This window comes from Diplotaxodon limnothrissa, linkage group LG9, assembly GCF_057381915.1.
Source record: "Diplotaxodon limnothrissa isolate DT_005_m linkage group LG9, D_limnothrissa_male_GT1.1, whole genome shotgun sequence".
Lineage (NCBI taxonomy): Eukaryota > Metazoa > Chordata > Actinopteri > Cichliformes > Cichlidae > Diplotaxodon > Diplotaxodon limnothrissa.
Window position 1 is genome coordinate 13,466,659 of NC_140604.1, and position 17,206 is coordinate 13,483,864.

The 17,206-nt window shown below is 41.1% G+C and overlaps 1 protein-coding gene across 1 annotated transcript; it reads left to right on the forward strand.

Moving 5' to 3' along the window:
- Positions 1–1,019: 1,019 nt before the first annotated feature.
- LOC146625295 (uncharacterized) lies at positions 1,020–17,206 on the forward strand. The gene is made up of 2 exons (XM_085362152.1): positions 1,020–1,163; positions 16,361–17,206. The coding sequence occupies exons 1-2, from the start codon at positions 1,020–1,022 to the stop codon at positions 17,204–17,206; spliced, it is 990 nt and encodes a 329-aa protein (XP_085218278.1).

A 17,206-nucleotide genomic window follows, 5' to 3' on the forward strand; every position in this document is an offset into this window, starting at 1 on the left:
GATTGTGAGTTGGGCACCTATTAAAAGTGAGGATGTGAAAGGTCTTCAGTCATTCTCTCTTTTTCTTAAAGGATGTTCGAATCTAACACAGCAAGTTGTTTATATGAAGGAGTTGGATTTGCCCTCAAATATGAGAATGGTTGTTATGAAGCTTCCATACAAATTGAGGGAAAAATGGAGAGTTGTTGCCTATGAACTGCAGGAACAAAATGGTCACAGAGCAGTGTTCACTGATCTGGTTGCCTTCATAATAAAACAGGTGAAAGTAGCATCAGATCCAGTGTTTGGCAACATCCAAGACTCACAATCTGGAAGCAGCTTTAAAGTTTCAAGTTCCACCAAGCAAAGAAAAAAGGGAAGTAGTTTTGCCACTAATGTCAGTACAGTGCCAGGAGTCAAAACTCAATCAACTGTTCACAAATTCCACTGTTCTGCATAGTTGTTTGTTTTGTTCACACAGCAATCATTTACTAGAGAATTGTAAGCAGTTTAAAGCTAAAATGCATTGGGATAGGTTGACTTTTATCAAGGAAAGGGGAATTTGTTTTGGTTGTTTAAAAGTTGGTCACACAAGCAAAGACTGTAGGAATCGTTCGGATTGCAAAGTGTGTCACCAAAAGCACCCAGGGGTTCTTCGAATAGAGCGAAAAGATCCAGGAGTACCCTCAGAACAAACTCAACATATGACAAGCTCTGATGTCCACTTTTCAACTGCAACCACTCAGACATGTGGGCATATTGGGGCTGGTCATGAAGTTAATGTAGTTTTTCCTATAGTTCCAGTTGAAGTTAAGAGCCAAAAGAGCAATAAAATTGTGCAAACCTATGCGTTTTTGGATCCTGGAAGTTCAGGTACATTCTGTACAGAAACCCTGGCAAAAAGACTGAATCTTAAAGGTAAAAAGACCAATATCCTTTTGAGAACAATGAGTCAAAATAGGATTGTTAGTGCACAAGTTCTGTCTGGTTTGGAAGCAAATGATTTCATGGCGTTGCCAGATGTTTTGACTCAAAAGACCATGTCAATTTCTACAGTCAATATTCCCCAGCAAGGCGACATCGATCAGTGGCCTCATCTTAAACCTGTTAAACTTCACAACATTGATGCAGAGGTGGAGCTACTGATAGGCACTGATGCTTCCAATGTTTTAGAGCCATGGAAGGTAAATGGTAAGTATTTATATAGCGCTTTACTAGTCCCTAAGGACCCCAAAGCGCTTTACATATCCAGTCATCCACCCATTCACACACACATTCACACACTGGTGATGGCAGCTACATTGTAGCCACAGCCACCCTGGGGCGCACTGACAGAGGCGAGGCTGCTGGACACTGGCGCCACCGGGCCCTCTGACCACCACCAGTAGGCAACGGGTGAAGTGTCTTGCCCAAGGACACAACGACCGAGACTGTCCAAGCCGAGGCTCGAACCGGCAACCTTCCGATTACAAGGCGAACTCCCAACTCTTGAGCCACGATCGCCCCAAGGTGATAAACAGTGTGGAGGGTGGACCTTATGCTGCAAAAACAAAAGTTGGCTGGGTCATAAATGGTCCCCTGCGCACTGGAAGTAACAGTGGAAATAAAAACAACTGCACTGCTGTAACAGCCAATAGGATTTCTTTTGAGCGTCTTGAAGAAATGTTGATTAAACAGTACAATCGTGATTTTAATGAAAGATCCTCAGAGGAGCAGACTGAAATGTCCAGAGAGGATATGTGTTTCATGGATATTGTTAGTAGTTCAATAAAACTTATTGGAAATCATTATCACATTGATTTGCCTTTCAGGAGAGAAGGTCCCAGCTTGCCAAATAACCTCTGTGTCGCGGAGCAGCGTCTCCAGAGTCTCAGACGGAGATTTGAAAAGGATGCTCATTATAAGGATGAATACACTGAATGTGTAAACAACATGCTTGAACAAGGATATGCCAAGCTTGTGTCTGCAGATGAGTTGCACAAAGATGATGGAAAGCAGATCAACTTCCAGTTGAGAGAGCACTGGGTTTACAGTGGTGCATAGAAACAGACAAGTTCCAGTTCAGAACCTCCCTGCAGGACCGTCCAACAACCAGAAGGGGCATTTTGTCTGTGGTCAGCTCACTGTATGATCCTTTGGGAATCTTGTCTCCCTTCAGTATGCCAGCTAAACTGTTGCTACAAGAGCTTTGCCAAGAAAATTTGAAGTGGGGTGAAGTTATTCCCCACTCTCTTTCCCAGCGGTGGCGTGATTGGCTGGAGGATCTCCAGCTGATTTCAAAGTTCAAAGTGGAATGTTGCATTAAACCAAGTTGCTTTGGAAGACCAAATAAGGCACAACTTCATAATTTTTCTGATGCAAGTCAAGATGGTTATGGAACAGTGTCATATTTAAAGTTGGAAAAGAATAACATCACGCATGTTGCTTTTATCCTGGGAAAGGCTAGAGTTGCTCCTCTCAAGCAAACTACAATTCCCAGGCTGGAATTGACGGCTGCAGTTCTTGCAGTTCGAGTGAATATGCTGAGTGAACGACTCAGAGGGATTGGTGTTTCCTCCAGATTAAACAAGAGATCTTGTGCTTTTTAGGCAGGAGTGTATAGCACTACACTATTTTTTTTGTTTTTTGTTTTCAAATTGATTACATTGTAATGTGAAAAAGTTACTTGTGACAATGTTCCTCCATGATGGAGTCCAAAGAAAGCAATCTGCAATTTATTTGTCTGTTAAGATTGTGTGTAATGTACAGTCACATTGCATCTATTACACATATGCTACAGGGTATTGGCAAACCGTGCCTTTTATGCACAGTAGTGCCTACTAGGTAGGAACTAACATCCAGGTGTATATAAATTCTCAATTCTAACCCTGCCTCGTTCTGGGCTGCATGATGAGGTTTGTATAGGCATCTGGACTTTTACAATATCTACAGCCTTCTTAGTCTCTTAAAGTAATCAAAATTAGGCTATTGTGTGTTACTTTGAATTACAATTGCCAGAAGATATACAGACTAAGGCATTGTGTTAAACATGGTGAAGTAAGAAAGAAAGATCCCATCCTCACTAAGGTGTTATTTCTTATAGTATCATTGCCACTTCAATGATTAAAAAAAAAAGGTACATAAACTCTCCCATGCTAGAAGTCAGGAAAAGAGATAAAGAGATCAAGCCAACTGACTATTATTATAACTGCGCAGGACTCTCAAGATGCCTCTGGTAGAGGACCCGAGCTTGAAGGATAAAGACCACCATATGACACAGTAACTTTAATAGATATTCAAGCAACAGGCTTTTATTTCTGGGGTAATAACTGCTTGAGTTACTGCTGCTGTGCCCGTGTATGGATGCAGCAGCTCCTTCCCTTTAGAGGCAACATATTGCTGCACAGATTTAGAAAACAAGAACACTGACCAAAACGTGTAACAGAGTCATTTTTCTCATCATGGTAACAGCAGAAAAATGTTTTACTCACCTCGTAGGTATTAAAAGAACTATAACAATCACCACATACAAGGCAGCAATGATGATATGCATCACTGGACTGCAAGGAAGGAAACACAATTCATTTTGAGCATTCTGGGTAAGTCTTCAGACATCAAAGTCCCATAGTTCCTGCAGTCAAAGGCATTTTGTTTTGTGCACAAAGTCATGTTGGAACACGAAGACTTGGAGATAAGATCATGAAGGATCTTCCCCGCCCATCTTGTAGTTTTATTAAATTTTCTTTTTAGCAGAAGAAAAGGTTGAATGGATACACATATCATAACATGTGCCATCTAAAGACACTTTAGACTCAAATCTTCCAGATTTTGCAACTTTACTCCACAGGCAATTAATGCCTTTAACATTTAACACATCACTTCAAAGACAGCATTTCAACAAAATCTGTATCCCATTACTGTAACTTATATATATTTCACTTTTCACCTTTCAAATTCTTTCAGATGTATAACAGTAAATAAGATAAGATAAGATAAGATAGAACTTTATTAATCCCTCGGGTGGGTTCCTCTGGGAAATTCGACTTCCAAAAAGCACAGCAACGACCGAAGTTACAGTTACAGAATTGTTATATATATATATATATATATATATATATATATATATATATATATATATATATATATATATACACACACACACATATATAAATACAGAGACAAATATAAATAAAATATACAAAGGGGATAAATAGAATAAATAGGAATAAAAAATAAAAATACAAGTGAATTGCACATTTCAAGTATTGAGTCTATTGCACTGTTGACTATTTACAAAAGTATTGCACAAAAGGTATTGTACAGTGAGGTGAAGAGGCACTACAGCTTAGTTGTTCCCCCCTCCTTTGTCCTCCTGTTTCCCCTCCCTCTCCCCTCCAGAGAGGAGTTAAACAGTCTGATGGCGTGTGGGACAAAGGAGTTTTTAAGTCTGTTAGTTCTTGTCTTGGGGAGAAGCAACCTGTCACTGAACAGACTCTTCTGATTGTTAATGGCCGTGTGCAGAGGATGCCCAGCATTGTTCATAATGTCCAGCAGTTTCTTTAATGTCCTTTTCTCTGCCACTGTCACCAGAGTGTCCAGCTTCATGCCGACCACAGAGCTAGCCTTCCTGATCAGTTTCTCCAGCCTGGATGAGTCCTTCTTTGCTGTGCTGCTCCCCCAGCACACCACAGCATAGAAAAGTACTCCAGCAACCACCGACTGGTAAAACATCCTCAGGAGCTTCCTGCAGATGTTAAAAGACCTCAGCCTCCTGAGGAAGTACAGTTGGCTTTGGGCTTTTTTATACAGGTACTCTGTGTTGCATGACCAGTCCAGTTTATTGTCCACCCACAGCCCGAGGTACTTGTACTTGTTGACCACCTCCACCTCCTCCCCCTCTATCTGAACCGGCAGTGGACCTGCTCTAGACCTCCCGAAGTCCACAACCAGTTCCTTAGTCTTTGAGGTGTTGAGTTGCAGGTGGTTTGTGTGACTCCATGCGACAAAGTTCCTCACCAGACTTCTGTACTCCTCTTCCTGATCATCCCAGATACACCCCATGATGGCCGTGTCATCTGCAAACTTCTGAATATGGCATAATTCAGAGTTGTAGCAGAAGTCAGAGGTGTACAGGGTGAAGAGAAGAGGGGACAGCACAGTTCCCTGTGGTGCTCCTGTGCTGCTGACCACAGTGTCAGACGTGATGTCCTTCAGCCTGACGTACTGTGGTCTGTCGGTGAGGTAGTCGGAGATCCAAGCCACCAGGCAGGGGTCCACCTCCATCCTGTTCAGTTTTTCCTGAAGCATACAGGGCCGGATGGTATTAAAGGCACTGGAAAAGTCAAGAAACAGTATCCTGACCGTGCCTTTTCCCTCATCCAGGTGTGAGTGGGCTCTGTGTAGGAGGTACAGGATGGCATCCTCCACTCCGACACCCGCCTTGTATGCAAACTGCAGTGGGTCCTGGGCATGTTGTACCTGTGGTCGGAGGAAGTTGAGGAAGAGCCGCTCTAGAGTCTTCATAAGATGTGACGTCAGTGCCACCGGTCGGAAGTCATTCAGCTCATTGGGCCGGTTCCTTTTAGGGACCGGGACGATGCAGGATGTCTTCCATAGGGCGGGCACTCTCCCCAGTCGCAGACTGAGGTTGAAGACTCGTTGTAGCGGCTCCCCAAGTTCAGCAGCACACGCCTTAAGCATCCTAGGACACAACATAAACTGACTGACTACACTGGTCAAGATTTACAGTGATACAGGAACATCTGAGGTTGTTAGCACTGTTGCTTCACAGCAAGAACGTCCTGGGTTCAACCCCACCATCAGTGAAGTTTGCATGGCCTACCCATGTTAAAATTTGCAATGATGGTGCAGTTATTAGCAATGTGATTGTCACAGTACGGCTGTGTGCAGGCAAAAGTAGGACCCAAACGCAAACTCACAGAGACAAAAGGTAAACTCAAAAAACACAGCTTTATTGCTGGCGTGGAGTGGGACACGAAAAACAATACAAAATAGACTAAACTGGGAAAACTAAAGCACAAGGAGCCACAGGGGAAAAATCACACAGCTATGGTGGAGACTACGACACTGACAAAGAGAAACACAGGGCTTAAATACACAGAGGGATAACGAGGGAATGAGACACAGAAGGAGGGCACAGCTGGGAGAAATCAGGACTGGACGAGACAGAGACGCAAAACTAGAAACACTCACATGAGGCATGGACCTTCAAAGTAAAACAGGAAGTATCACACAGAGACGCGAACTAGACACAGTGGAGACAGCAACTAAGAAACAGAGACAAACCATAAGGCAGAGGTCTAAGAACCAAAATACACAGAGGGAAATACTCAGCTTTGAACACAAGAGACTAGACTAGAGGGAGTAACAAAAGACCAACCATGAGAACATAATGCACAATGCAGGGTGACAGAAAACAAGAAACTCAAACATGCAAAGACACACCATAAACAGAACAGAGGGGGCACAGAGAGACATGAAGGGCAGGGGAGACTTAACATGGGTTGAAACACAAGGGGGAACTAATAAGCAAATCAACATAGGAGGCCTAATGAGCTAAACATACTATAAACATCAAAATGAACTAAAACTCAAAACACTGGGTCCTAAGACCCAGGATCGTGACAGTGATCTTGGGCCTTTCTGCATGATTCTACATGTTCTCTCTGTGCATGTGTGAGTTTGATCCTCATGTATCGATTCTTATGTAATATTTAATGTATAAACACACAGGAAGTGAAAAGAGACAAGTAAAAACTAAATATTCCCCACAGCATGCTAAGGCTGCAGCATAACTCCTCTCTGTCCATCTGTCAGTGTATGTGTTGTAGTGATGTTTATTTCCCTTTTTCTCCAAAGGTGACTCCTCCTGGTTCCTTGACTACTCTGCCAGGCACTCACCTGTCAGCAGAATACAAGCTTTAGTTCACATTGTAATACAGATATTCAGTAAATCAACATATAAACACCATCTGTGTAAAGATTTATGCTTCTAAAGTGAAACAGTGAAACATTAAAGCACTATTAATAAATAAATATTGTGCTTTTAGGTTCTTCTTTTGTGTCTGGTTCAGTGAATTTTGGTTGGAGCGTGGTGAAACTTGATGTTTGGAATAGGTGATAGCTCTGCCTGCTAACAAGCCATTATTTATAGTGTTACATGAAGTCTGGAGAGTTTGGGTGTTTTTAGCGGACTTTTGTGTATTTACATAACTGCTCTTTTAATCATTGCTTGTTTTCGCTGTGTTTGGTGGTTGTAGAAATGGGTTAAATGTGCATTTAGCTGAGATTCTAAGGTTTCTGTGGATGCTACATAGGCTGATATTTGCATAAAAGGCTTGAGGTCTTTCTCTCTGTATAATCATAGAGGGTCACATACCTCTTGAGCCCCAGTGCCCCTGTATGAGGCTCAATGGGGCTTAAGCTGTATGTTGAAAATTTAACAATAACCTGCAACACACCCAGTGAGCTTGATGTAATCTGACTCACTGGCTACATCATGTGGCAAAAAGTTGTTACTGCAGGTAAATGTTTTACAGTCACATGATGTAATCTCTATGAGTGCTGTCTGAGTTCAAAAGTAAGTAAGCTATTATAACTATTATACAACACTGGTTGGTCATTGTTACAGGGACCATGATGGGGACAACTGTTTTAAATATTATCTGGTCGTGGACTGAAGTGAAGGAGCAGTAGCTCAGAAACTGAAACAGGAGTTTTAGTGTTTAGTTAAGCCTCTAAACTCAATTACAAACATTTCAAAACTATGTTAGCTCCTATCATACCCTGTCCTCTCGAGCAGAGCACCTGTTTGCAATGCTTTTGGGAAACCAGTTCCCAAACCCCCTCTCTGTAAAATCAGTATTGCAGTTCAATAAAAAACGTTTTGTTCATTAGTACCAAGAAGAGAACCTCCTGCATGTTGCTTTAAACTCCAGACCAGCAGGTGGAGCCAAATCAGCTCTGAACTGGTGGAACAACCTCCAATAAATCCAAAGTTCACCTGGAGAATTCTTACCTGTAGAGCAATTGAGCTGTTAGTGTCTGTTTATCTGCAGAGGCGAGAAAAGCTGTTTGTGCTCTTTGCTCATAGAGTTTTTCTCAGTTTGTGCCCTGGCCTACTCTAAAGGTGACAATCAGCAATTAATTCTACACCCAGGTCAAAAATGTGTATAAGAAAATTGGCCTAATATAATATTATTTATAAACATACCTGTTCAGCTGTCCAGTGATTAATTACATAAGTACATGGAGGCAGGGACTCAGAACAGTCATATTCCTCAGGATGAGCTGTTCTAGTTGGGCCTCTTGTCAGCTTTCTCTCCGACACTATAAGCAATCTAGGGTTTTTTTCCTGGAAAGTTCATTTAATCTTGATGAACAAGTGTTTTTTGTAGTTAAATTTGGCTTCTATCACCTGCGCCAAATCTCTAAAACTAAGCATTATGTACCGCACAAGGATCTCGAAAAACGTATCCATGCTTTTGTGACTTCCAGATTATTATGTCCAATCTGTCCCTCTTCACAGATTACAGCTTGTTCAAAATGCTGCAGCTCGCCTCCCAACTGGAACTGGAAAGTTTGCTTCTATCACTCCAGTTCTAGCTGACTTATATTGGATACCCATCAAATATTGTATTGATTTTAAAATCTTGTTGCTTACTTTTAAAATCATAAATAACATTGCACTGAGCTATCTCACTGACCTTCTCAGCCTGTACACTCCAAGTCGAGCACTAAGATCATCTGGTTAGTTACTCTTGGCGCAACCTAGGTCTCAGCTGAGGACTCGAGGCGATTGTGCTTTTGTCTCAGCTGCACCTAACCTCACAAACAACCTTCCTGCGACTATTTGTGCCTTGAACTCAATTCAATCTTTCACATCATGGTTGAATACTTACCTATTTAATCTGGCATCCCTGACTAGCTAGTGCCGTCATCTCATCTATTTTAATCTTATTATTGTGTATTTTTTAGTTTCTTAGCTGATATCTTATATGTATTAATTGACTCTATCTCATAATTGAGGTCTGATACCTACTTTATTTAGCCCACACTTCTGGTGTGTTAAGGCCCTAACACTAACAGAGCCTTAACACTTTAACAGAGTGGGAGTGTCACCACAGGGCTTAAATCTGGGACTCTCCACCATTTGAACCTAGAACTGAAGAAACTTCATTTCGCCTCAGCTGTCTCAGATCAACTCCACATACAAAATATGAGAACAAGGGACAGTGTTTCTGTATATATTCATTAAAACATTTTGAATCTTTCAAGCAGGCTGAAACTCTATATCTGTATTTTCCTTTTTCTTTTATTTGCTTGTTTTTTGTAAGTACAAAACAATACTAGGTAGAGCAATACTGGTTCATGCGAATTTATTGAGCTATATTGTTTATTTCTTGTGCTTCTTGGGACCCTGTTTTGGTTACTGATCAAAGGGTGTGGTGAGCTTTGACTGTTTGTTGCTAGTAGGTTTTTCTCTGGTTCAATCTGGGACCCTGAGACGAAAATAAAACTGTTATATGAACACCGTCTGTTACAGATTGATAAATTAAAACTATAATTTTATTGTTAGCATAAGCTGTTAGTTGCTACTTTAATTAGGTCCATGCCCAAATTTATTGATGTGTTGCTTAATTGCCCTGTGGGGATAAATAACGTTTTCTGATTCTGCTTTCACAGAAGTGTCATCAATGACCATATAGTGTATATGCTGGGACTGGAGAGGACCAGCACACCGGTGTGAAAAGAGCTTTGTGTAAAGACAGCGAGTTAATAAAGTTTTAATCCAAATAGTGTCAGATTGAGAGCAAGAACCCTTTTTATTGTTTGAGTACAGACAGCAACACAGAACATCTGAATAGAACCTCTTCAAGATACCGATTTAAACTTAAAAAAACACTGAAATCCTATTCATGCAATGATCACTGGAGATGCTCCATCAGTCCTCCTGTCAGTCACCTGCTTCACTCTTCCCTCATTCATGTTGCTTTGAGTGAACATGAACCATCACATTTTTATTATCTCAATAAAAACCGCAGCTGGTAGTTAAAATCATGCAGTTTGTAGGTGAAAGTGTAAAATATCCCAGTCATATCGATAACTGGGACGAGGTCACCTTCAGTTCCATCAATCAAACATGAAGCCGATTAGCTTCCTTTCACATTATTGTAATGCATAAAACATTGACGTTGCCGGGCGACACTTGGGTTCCCACTGCAGAAGATCCTTTTTTCTTCAGCTCCCTTTGATTTACACTTACATATCAAACTTTTTTCTTTTTAGTTATAAAGGTTTGGAATCTTTAGTTGGATGAATCAGAGGAACGTTTGGTGTATTAACAGCTCACAGGAGACTTTGGTTCTTTAAATCCATGAAGTTCAACTTCTCTGTTAACTGAAATTGAGGGGAAAACGCATTACAACGATTAGAATTCATCTTTATTGTTTGAATTTCCAGATTGAAGAGGCTTTTGAACTCTGAGATTTACTGAGCTATTGGTTTCACCACTGTCATGCATCTTTTAGATCCATGAGATCAATACAAATATACAAATTATTCCAGTAGTTCAGACAGAACCTAGTTTTACCTCTTTTCCTTTTGCAGTACAGCAAACCCCTGCAGTAATTACTATAATAGGCATGGATGCATTTTCCAAATTAAAAAACAAGGTGTAGAAACAGTAACAAAGGGGGCCCAAGTTTGTCGTAGGCTCCAGTATTTGAGTAAATTACATTTCACCGTTTGTCAGCAGGACTAAGAAGAGAACCTTTTTCTTCCTGCTTGTTGCTTTAAACTCCAGACCAGTAGGTGGAGCCAAATCAGCTCTGAACTGGTGGAACAACCTCCAATCAAACCAAAATTGTTCACCTGGAGAATTCTTGGTGGAGAACCGAGTTGGTAATGTCTGTTTATCTGCAGAGGTGAGAAAAGCGGTTTGTGCTCTTTGATTAATGAGCCAAAAATTGTTAAAGCTTCTTCAGAGTTTTTCTCAGTTTGTGCCCTGGCCTCCTCTAAAGGTGAGGAGAGCCTTTGTAGTTTTGTCATAGATAGTTATTTTTATACATTTGAAAACTTGCTGTGATTGTTGATTGTGGTTGTTTTTTTTCCTGGAGTACTCTGGAAAAGCAGCAGAAACCATCAGAACTAGGTATTATTATTGTGTGAGGGTGTTTTCTATTATTTGTTTCAATTATTTGAATGTTTTAACCAAACTGTACATAAGTGGTGTTTCTGTGATTGTGAGAGTACTGTCTCAGAGCCTTTGTGACTTTTAGTTTGCTGAATGCTCTTGCAGCTTTCACTAAGACCTGATCTGTTGCTATTGTGATGAAAAATAAGTTGAACTTTGTACAGAAGTGATTCCTGCAGGGAGGGATCAGGATGACCTCCTTTAAAGCCACTCCCAGACCCAAAAGCTTGGCTCTTGGGTTCAGATGGATTTGGACCTGCTGGACTGAGGGGCATTAATTAGCATTCAGTTTAATTTTCAAATCATATTATCTGCCTCAACTGGCATTTGTGGATGCACAAAATGTATCTGCAGAGTTTTGTTGGATGTCCATCCCAACAGTCAAATTTGCATGAAGCTCAGGGGTTTCAAACATAAGTCATTACTCCAATCCGGCCCGCTGGTTGGTTAATCGGTGCTGGTAATTCCAATGTGTTTAATCTCACAGGTGATTGGTGATAGGAAGAGGAGACTTGAATGGATTCTTCACAAAAGGTAAAAAAAATCTGTCTTTTGTTAATGTTATTGTGTGTATCTGTTGAACATCTGTTGTTGTTAGACAGCTGTTCAAAACCTGTAACTTATTCAATAAAAGCAAAAGAATATTTGTAAATTAAAAAAGGTCAAGCACAATGCATATCTTATTCACATTCTTCATAAACTGCATTTAAATTACATTTAAAGGTGCAGCAAGTATTTCTTTTGTTGCAATTACATAACAGCAGAATGTTTTGCTCATAAATATGTGTATAATTTTCATCTTCCAACAAACTGATGCGTTCTCATAAACGTAGAATTGGGCACTGGTTTGTGGAAGCTACTATATTATCTTCCCTCTGTACTCTATATGTGACAATTAAATATTTTTTGATATTTTAAATTTTATTTTACTCAGTCACCCCAGAGTAACTTCAAATGTTCTGCCTGGCGTTTATTTAGTGGGCGCATGCTATCAGATCACCGTTTACTTGATAATGCCAGTGGAACATCCACTATTTACTGTGGATGAGGCAAAACTTTGAATGGATTTTATTTAGAGGGAGTCAGTGAGGCTCACTCCTGTGACCGCTATGCTGAGGTGAGGGTCAGATGCATAATCTGAGTTTGCAAAGAAACGGACAGAATATTCTCAACAACTCGACTCCCTATTGCTGTCACATGTCAGAGGTGAGCTTCACTGACTATCAGACTCCTTTTACAAAGATTTACATCCTCCTCCAGAGTAAATACAGACAGACACCAGGTGATGTAAACGTCAGACTGACATGACAGCCTACACTCGCTACAGATAGAGATGTTTGTCCTACAGCAGCCGTGATAGGTAGCACTATGAACTTAAAGTAGGAGGGATAAGAAGACAGAATTTAGTTGACTGCAGTCTGCTGCTGACATGTAGCAGTGAGATTTTAAACTCTGTACTTTAAGTGACATTTTCATCAAACTTAAGATTAAATTATGTTTTTTAAATGAACCTTTTGACACAGGTAACCCACAGTGACTATTCCAAAAGTAAAGTGGGAGAAATTGAAATCGATAAACCTAATAAATATTTATTATTTGTGTCTGAGGGTGGCCGGTGGTGGTTAGCACAATCGCCTAACATCAAAAAGATCCTTGGGTTCAAATCCACTGGAATGAAGTCTTCATGTTCTTCCCTTGTGTATATGGGTTCTCTCCGGGTACTCTGGCCTCCTTAAATGAAAATTGTAAACTGGCTGTAGGTGTGAATGGCTGTTTTTCTCTCTGTGTTCGCTCTGCAATTGATTGGTGTACTGGGCCCTATTTCAGGAAGCCGGTTTAGAAAACTCAGAGTGAAAAACGATACTCAGGGTTGAGTAACCCCGAACTGTCCAACTCGGAATATTCGGTTTCAGAAAGGCTGATAACAATTCGTTCAGTCAACGCGGAGTTGCTTTAACCCCAAGTGAAGCGCGCGGACGAGGATACATAAAGCCCTGATAAGCGGAGCACAGATTAAGCGAGTCACCATGGAGACGGAGGGAAAGAAGGCGCGGTCAGTGTATTTCACAGCGCTTGAGGCCGAAATTCTGATGGCAGCATATGCCGATAACATGCAAATTTTGCGGAAAAAAGTAACACAGCCACAGCTGCAAAAGAAAGGGAGCATGCATGGCAAAACATAGCCGACAGAGTCAATGCGTGAGTGTTAATTTAAACATTGATCTAGGGATTTCCACCCATTTAACACATTATTTTATCATATATTATTTTATTTGTTATTTTATACATTTTATTTTGTGATGTGATGTGAGCGCAGGTGCAACCCAACAGGCCCCAAACGTTCCTGGCAGCAAGTAAAAATGAAATATAAAAATATAGTCCAAACAGGTAAGGTGTAATTGTATTATGAGCCATAGTGCTTGGTCTGTTTGTCCCATGTAAATCAATTGCAGTTAGAGGCTACATTAATTTTCTGTCTGTAAGCACTTATTGAAATTATCTGAGCACATTACAAGTACATATTTGCTTACTCTGTATGCTCAAATGTGGCCCGTTATAGCCAACAGAAAAAAAGCGGAGGCCCGAAAAACAGGTGGGGGTCCTCCACCACCACCACTCACAGAGGCTGAGCAGTTGGCCCTCAGCCAAAACAGTGGGCGCCCTGTGGCTGAAGGCATCTCTGCGGGGACATCCTCTGAGGCAATAACCCCGCAAGACACAAGTGCCTACATAAGGGGTAAATCCAAAATAATACATGATGTGCATACATCCTTTCTTCACAGTCACCTTTGCAGTGCTACTCATTCATTTGATAAACTCTTTACCATAATGGATTATTTTGTAGTGAAGTTATTTTCCTACTGATTTTGCCTTCCCTCAGTCTTGGTTGTCTTTGAGAGCATAATGACAATGAAGTGTGAGGTGATTGGTATGTTTGTTAATTGCCATTTGGTCCCTTGTAAGTTATAAGTGACCTGTATGAACCTCATATTCTATCAGTTGATGGTGGTGGTGTACTGCATCTGGTGCAGCCTCCTGTTGAGCCAGACCAACATGCAGTTGTGAGTAATACTCCACAGATTATATGAGTTTACAGTAGAACAGCAATGTTGTTAATTTCTTTACTACAGGAAAATAATGAAGAAACATTGACAGCTGTTACAGAGGAGGAAGCAACAGAGACACTTTATGAGGTTTACATCTTTTAATACTTTGTGTACAGGAAACACAGGCGACCAATAAAGCCAGTTGAACAAAAAATCTGTTTATTCTGCTTTCAACATGTTGAGGTGATGGGTCAAAAGAAATGATTGTGACATATGGTGTCTCTGACTGCTCTTCCATCTTGTATGTCCGTGGGAGGGTCAGGATGTTCATGGTTTGGATCACTGCTGATGTTTGGTTCAGAAGGACAGTGTTCTCCTCTAATTGTGGCAATGTTGTGAAGAATCACACATGCCACAATAATGTCACATGCCCTTTCTGGGGTGACCCTGAGTCTTTGCAGGCACTGGAACCGGGCCTTAAGCATTCCGATAGTCATTTCAATTCTGGCTCTTGTCCTGCAATTAGCCAGATTATATCGCTGCTGTGGGCCCGGTTCAGGGTCAGGGTAAGGGGTAAGCAAATAGGGGGTATCCATGTTTACCCTATCACCAAGCAAGTAGCCAGTGAACTCTCCTAAGACAGAAGGATACACTTCAGTTCAAATGTCCCTGAAGCAATTGGTCTTTATATATTTTAAAGTATTCTTAACTCACCATGTCCAAATTTTGTGCTCAGTGTACATTCACGGAATATTTGTGAGTCATGGACAGAGCCTGGCCACTTGGCTTCCACATTTGTGATAATGTTGGCAGCATCACATATGATCTTCACAGTGCAGAGAACACAAATTAGCATCCATTACTATAATGAAATAATCTGTTAGTTTGAAATGCTACAGGGAACTATGTACCTGTACATTAATGCTGTGGAAAGACTTCCTGTTCACATAGTCTCCTTCATTTACTGAAGGAGCAATGATTGGAATGTGAGTGCCATCTATACAGCCAATCACGCCTGGGAACCGTGAAAATAAATGTAAAATTTAAGTAGTAGTCCAAGTATCACCACATCATAAATTAAGTTTTGGTCATCCTGCTACCTACAACTTTGTGGCATCCCTCTTTGATAAATCGTGTGGGTCTATGACCGGGGAACACCACAAACGAGTACAGGAGACGTTTCAGTGCAACTGTAACATTCCTGACTGCCCGACAGACGGTAGCCTTGGAAACGTGCTCAGCGTCACCAATATTATACAGAAAGCTCCCGTTTGCAAAAAACCGAAGTGCAATACAAATAATATGTACAGAACTGAGAGCATGTCCGCGATGTGTCACATGCGTAATATATGGCCTGAGGATGTTATCCAAATGACTTATAGATTGTGCTGAGAAACGGTAACGTTCGCACAGAAAATCATCAGGTAATGATAAAATGTCCAAACGCGCTCTAATCACTCTCTCCCGGCGGAGAGCTCTGCGGAGAATTTGGGCTTCACGATCTACTGGCTCTTCAAGGAAGGGACACGCCATGTCCGACACTTCCTACTGTCAGGTTTCCGACAAAGGGGCGGAGACAGTCAGGGTTAGTTGTAGTAAACCTGCTAGGGGGCAGGTTAGCTTCACGGCGTGTGTCGTCATAGTGACTCACTCAGGCTGCAGCTGAACTCGCTTTGTGAAACCGAAAACCCAGAGTTTTCGTTAACTCAGGGTATACTTACTCAGTTTTTCCACTAAACCGGCTTCCTGAAACAGGGCCCTGGACTGGTGTCCAGTGTGTACCTCCCATCTCAACCAGGGTCACCTGGGATAGGTTTCAACCTAACTGCTACCCTGAATTAGATAAACAAAAGAAAATATATGAATTGATGTACCTGAGCAGAGTCTTATATAGATGCTAGTAACTCTGCACAGTGTAGTTTGATAACTCTGGTATCAAACTGCATTAACTTCATCCACATCATAGGTTACCCTTTTTCCTTTACTGGTAAATAAATGGTAAATGGCCTGCATTTGTATAGCGCTTTTATAGTCCCTAAGGACCCCAAAGCACTTCACACTACATTCAGTCATTCACCCATTCACACACACATTCACACACTTTACTGCATCTCATTGGTTTGTTTCTCTGTCACTACAGGAACAAAGAAGCAACAACCGAAAGAGACCTCGGCACTCTTCCGATGATGACAATGCTAACCTCACACAAGCAAAGAGAGAGAAATCATTCACTTGTGGTCTTTGTGCAAAGAGCTTTATCACAAGGAGGCAGCTCGGGAGACACCAATGTTTCCACAATAAGAAAAGATGCTTCTCTTGTGTTGACTGTGGAAAATCTTTTACTACAAAGAGTAACTTGACGAGGCATAAGCTCATCCACACTGGGGTTAAACCATTCAGCTGTGACCAGTGTGGAAAGTCTTTTACTTCGCAAAGTGCCTTAAAATCACACCAACTCATCCATGCAGGAATTAAACCATTCATCTGTGATGAGTGTGGAAAGTGTTTTACTCACCAAAGGAACTTAAAATCACATCAACTTATCCATGCTGGAGTTAAACCATTCATCTGTGATGAGTGTGGAAAGTGTTTTACTCGGCAAAGTGCCTTAAAATCACACCAACTCATCCATGCAGGAATTAAACCATTCATCTGTGATGAGTGTGGAAAGTGTTTTACTCACCAAAGGAACTTAAAATCACACCAACTCATCCATGCTGGAGTTAAACCATTCATCTGTGATGAGTGTGGAAAGTGTTTTACTCACCAAAGGAACTTAAAATCACACCAACTCATCCATGCTGGAGTTAAACCATTCATCTGTGGTGAATGTGGAAAGTGTTTTACTCACCAAAGGAACTTAAAATCACACCAACTCATCCATGCTGGAATTAAACCATTCATGTGTGGTAACTGTGGGAAGTCTTTTACTGTGAAGGGTCACTTGAAACAACATCAGCTCATCCACAGTAAAGCAAAACCTTAA

Bases quoted from the DNA above. Each gene is read 5' to 3' on its own strand.
- LOC146625295 (XM_085362152.1), top strand. From the start codon at position 1,020: ATGTCAATTTCTACAGTCAATATTCCCCAGCAAGGCGACATCGATCAG. The intron at 1,164-16,360 runs GTAAATGGTAAG...CTGTCACTACAG, and splicing joins ATGTTTTAGAGCCATGGAAG to GAACAAAGAAGCAACAACCG.